A 4,306-nucleotide genomic window follows, 5' to 3' on the forward strand; every position below is an offset into this window, starting at 1 on the left:
GCACACTGATCCCGACAGCAGGCAGTCTTTGTGTTGTGCTGGTCTGGTGGAGATGGTGCCTTAGAGAGAGACATTCAAGAACAATTCTGAAAAATCGACAGGCAGGGACTTCTCTGTCCACCAAACTCACCCCCCATGCCAGCGTCCAAGATACACCTAAGAAACTGGGAGACTCCTGGCATGGAATCTATAGCATGACTGGGAGAGAAGGGTCCTACAAGGTACACTGAACAGGTCCACAACAAGGGGTGCTCACAACCTGCAGGTAAGGCTGAAAGACTCCAAAGTCTAGGACAAAGGCCTATGGGCACTGCGGAGAGAATGGAAGGATCTGGAGAAATCGGCAGCACCAGGTCTAGCAGCTAGCTAGCATCTGGGAGTGGGATGACCTGAGCAGCAAGACGCTGTTTAACGATTAAAATCCACCTCAACATGGACCCAGGTCTTTTTTTTTTTAAATTTATTTATTATGTATACAATATTCTATCTGTGTGTATAACTGCAGGCCAGAAGAGGGCACCAGGCCTCATTACAGATGGTTGTGAGCCACCATGTGGTTGCTGGGAATTGAACTCAGGACCTCTGGAAGAGCAGGCAATGCTCTTAACCTCTGAGCCATCTCTCCAGCCCGGACCCGGCCTATTACCACACAGAAGGCCCCATTGGCTGTCCCAGCCTGCGGTCATCAACTGATCCAATTTGCAGAGTTCCCTAGGGTCCAACCATCTATCACCCACCCCAGGGTGAGATCAATATGTTGGTGGTACAACCAATCAAAAAGGAGCTGTCCAGGGGTCAGGAGCAGATGCAGGGAATCACGTAGGGAAGCATTAGGGACTTATCTTGAGACTCCCTGCTCCCACCCCAGGAATCAAAGACTCCTCTTGCTAAGGAGGAAGGGTGGGATTGCTCAAAGTCCCATCCACTAGCATTCTCTAACAGAGCAGGGAAGTGCTGGGGGATGGGGAGGCGACGAAGAGGAACGTAACTGGACGTCCAGATTGGAGACGCCAGCAGGTGCGGCTGGGGTGTCTCGACTCACAGCCATATTGCCTACTAAATAAACTCAAAGGTGAGCAAATGGAAGGCTGTTCCCATGGCTTCTGTACTGCGGCTTGGACCCAGAGTATCAAAACACATTCAGACCCACGGTTTTAGGACCTGGAGGAAGAGATGGAAACAGCTATTTTCATCTCACTTCAATCCCCCCCTCGCCCCCGCACTACTCAGGCCGAGAAAGAGACCCCAGAATCACACCCCCTCCCTTTCTCCTTTCCTCATTTCCCCCTTTCCCCTTTTGGGTAAAGGTTAGGGACCGAAGACTCCGGGCGGTGGGTAAGGCGGGACTTTAGATTAACATGAGGAATTCCATTGGTCAGAGAAACTGCCGATCAAAAACATCTTGAGTCAGAATTGGCTGCGTGAGGCGGGCGCGGCGTGGCGAAAGAAGGGGCCCAAGGGGTGGGGCTGACTCTGCAGCTGGCGCAGCTTCGGCTCAGAGCAGCCGCCGCGGCGCAGCAGAGCGGCTCCTTCCCCCGCCCGTCCGCGCGCCGGGGCCGGGGCTAGGCCCCCCACCGCCGGGTCCCCCGGGGCTGCAGCAGCAGCGGCGCCGCCCGCGGTTCCCGCCGGGGCCCGGGCGCCGGCCCCGCTCTGCAGGATGGGCACGGTGCTGTCGCTTTCCCCTGCTTCCTCGGCCAAGGGCCGGAGGCCGGGAGGGCTGCCGGAGGAGAAAAAGAAGGCGCCGCCCGCGGGGGACGAGGCTCTGGGGGGCTACGGTGCGCCACCGGTGGGCAAGGGCGGCAAAGGCGAGAGCCGGCTCAAACGGCCGTCCGTGCTCATCTCGGCGCTCACCTGGAAGCGCCTGGTGGCAGCCTCGGCAAAGAAGAAGAAAGGCAGCAAAAAGGTGACGCCCAAGCCAGCGTCCACTGGTCCCGACCCTTTGGTCCAGCTGCGCAACCGCGAGAACCTTCTGCGCAAGGGCCGCGACGCCCCCGACGGTGGCGGAACCGCCAAGCCCCTGGCCGTGCCTGTGCCCACGGTGCCCGCGGCCGCTGCCACCTGCGAGCCCCCGTCGGGGGGCAGCGCGGCCGCCCCGCCACCAGGCTCAGGCGGGGGAAAGCCGCCGCCGCCACCACCTCCAGCCCCGCAGGCGGCTCCGCCAGCGCCCGGAGGCTCGCCGCGGCGGGTCATCGTGCAGGCGTCCACGGGCGAGCTGCTGCGCTGCCTCGGCGATTTCGTGTGCAGACGCTGCTACCGTCTCAAGGAGCTGAGCCCCGGCGAGCTGGTGGGCTGGTTCCGCGGCGTGGACCGCTCGCTGCTGCTGCAGGGCTGGCAAGACCAGGCTTTCATTACGCCCGCCAACCTGGTGTTCGTATACCTGCTGTGCCGCGAGTCGCTGCGCGGGGACGAGCTGGCGTCGGCCGCCGAACTGCAGGCCGCCTTCCTCACCTGCCTCTACCTCGCCTACTCCTACATGGGCAACGAGATATCTTATCCGCTCAAGCCCTTCCTCGTGGAGCCCGACAAGGAGCGCTTCTGGCAGCGCTGCCTGCGCCTCATCCAGCGGCTCAGCCCGCAGATGCTACGGCTCAACGCCGACCCCCACTTCTTCACGCAAGTCTTTCAAGACCTCAAGAACGAGGGCGAGGCCGCGGCAGGCACCGGGGGTCCACCGAGCGGAGGCCCGTCCACCACCTCCTCCTCGACCGCCAGGGACAGCTGCGCGGCCGGAGCCAAGCATTGGACTATGAACTTGGACCGCTAGGGATTCCCAGGGGCCGCGCCCGCCCTCCGCCCCAGCCCCTCACACACACCCGGAACCCCCGGGACCATCAAGCCTCCGCCGCTATTATCGCCGCTCTACGCCCAGGCTGGGCCGAGGAGGAGCCACCCCTGCCCCGCAGGGGAAGGTGGAGGCTAGGACGCCAGAGGCCGCGGTGTCTGGATTTTCTGGGTGTGGGGTGGGCGTGGGGGATGATCGCGGGAAGGGCACCCCCAACTTCGTTCACCCTTTCCATCTGTCTGCGCCTCCATTTTTCCATTTCTGCCCGGGTCTTCCTCTCTTCCCTGCTGTGGCCATCTCGAAGTTCACCACCCTGGGTTTTGCCAGTTTCTCACCTTTCTGTGTCTTCATCCTTCCTCTGTCTGCTGCCTCCCTCTCTCTGCCTTTTTATTGGTTTCCCTGGGCTTTACCTTTCCCCACCCTACCCTGAGCCTGATGGTACCCTGTTGCCTGCCCTGCTTCTCCCGCACCTGTGTTGCTGTGTACCCTTCTTGTTCTTATTCCTTCCTCCTGTCATGTGTCACCACCTTCCCCCCTGTTTGTCTTCCCTCTCTACTTGAGTCATCCTGCATCCCCCCAACCCCCCCCCCCCCCGAGATTCTGCACTCCTCTCCCCAGATCAAAAAGACCCTTAGTTTTTTATTTGGATGGACTGAAGTGAGACAAGAATCTGCAGTCCCAGGTGCCCAGGCAAAGATCAGGGTGGTCCTTTCCCTCACCCCCACAGTCTCTCCCCACCTTTCCAACGTGTTGCATGCTGGGAGTTGAGGGGGGAAAGGCTGCTGCCTTCACTCAGGAGGCTGAGATTTGAGGGCAAGATCTAACCTGGTAGAGTACCTCGCTTGCAGCGGTGGTGTTTTCTCTGTGGATGGGTAGAAAGAGAAAGAAACCTCTTCTTACCCTGGGGGAGGGGTGCCCTCTTCCTTATCCTTAGATTTCTTGTTATATCCCCTCCCCACACTTTAATTTATTTCGCTGTTTTAGGAGGGAGGGTGGGTGGGGAGGGGGCTGGGCCGGGAATTGTCCGAGGTGCTGAGCTGGGCGGGACCGGAATCCTCCTGGGAGAGTACCAGGAACTGGGTTGGGCCTGGGGCCGTGTCCAAGGTGCCAATGATGCGGGCCGACGGCGCGGGCCGCATTATCTGTCTGTCCGTTTGTCCTGGAGAGAACTATAAAGCGCTGGAAGCGCCTACAGATGGTTTTGCGCCGGCCTTTCTTTGGGTCCATGGAGGGTGGAAATAAACCGGAGTAGGGGTGAAACTCAGGGGCAAGATAAGAGCGTGAGAAATGGGGGTCTAGAGGGGAAAGTCAAGTCCCTGAGAGCTGCAACCTGCTACATGCCCCCACTGGCTTTCATTTTAGAGTAAAGCGTGATAAGCCAAGGGTTGAGGCTGAATCCACCTCCCCATCCTGACCTCCATCTTGTCTGCCCTAGCTTCTTATTAAATGCCCGGGCTACTTAGGGACAAACGGTAAGGACAGCAGAAGTCATTCCCCTTCTATGAGGTGATCCTTGAGACAGAA

At 59.6% G+C, this 4,306-nt stretch overlaps 1 protein-coding gene across 1 annotated transcript; it reads left to right on the forward strand.

The window, feature by feature from the left end:
* Positions 1-1,468: 1,468 nt before the first annotated feature.
* Positions 1,469-3,976, forward strand: Cdk5r2 (cyclin dependent kinase 5 regulatory subunit 2). The gene has a single exon (XM_041650812.1). The coding sequence runs from the start codon at positions 1,658-1,660 to the stop codon at positions 2,762-2,764; it is 1,107 nt and encodes a 368-aa protein (XP_041506746.1). The 5' UTR covers positions 1,469-1,657; the 3' UTR covers positions 2,765-3,976.
* The last annotated feature ends 330 nt before the right edge of the window (positions 3,977-4,306 follow it).

The sequence above is a fragment of the Microtus oregoni genome, unplaced genomic scaffold (genome assembly GCF_018167655.1).
Source record: "Microtus oregoni isolate MIOR12 unplaced genomic scaffold, Mior012 000004F_ref0000308, whole genome shotgun sequence".
Taxonomy (NCBI): Eukaryota; Metazoa; Chordata; class Mammalia; order Rodentia; family Cricetidae; genus Microtus; species Microtus oregoni.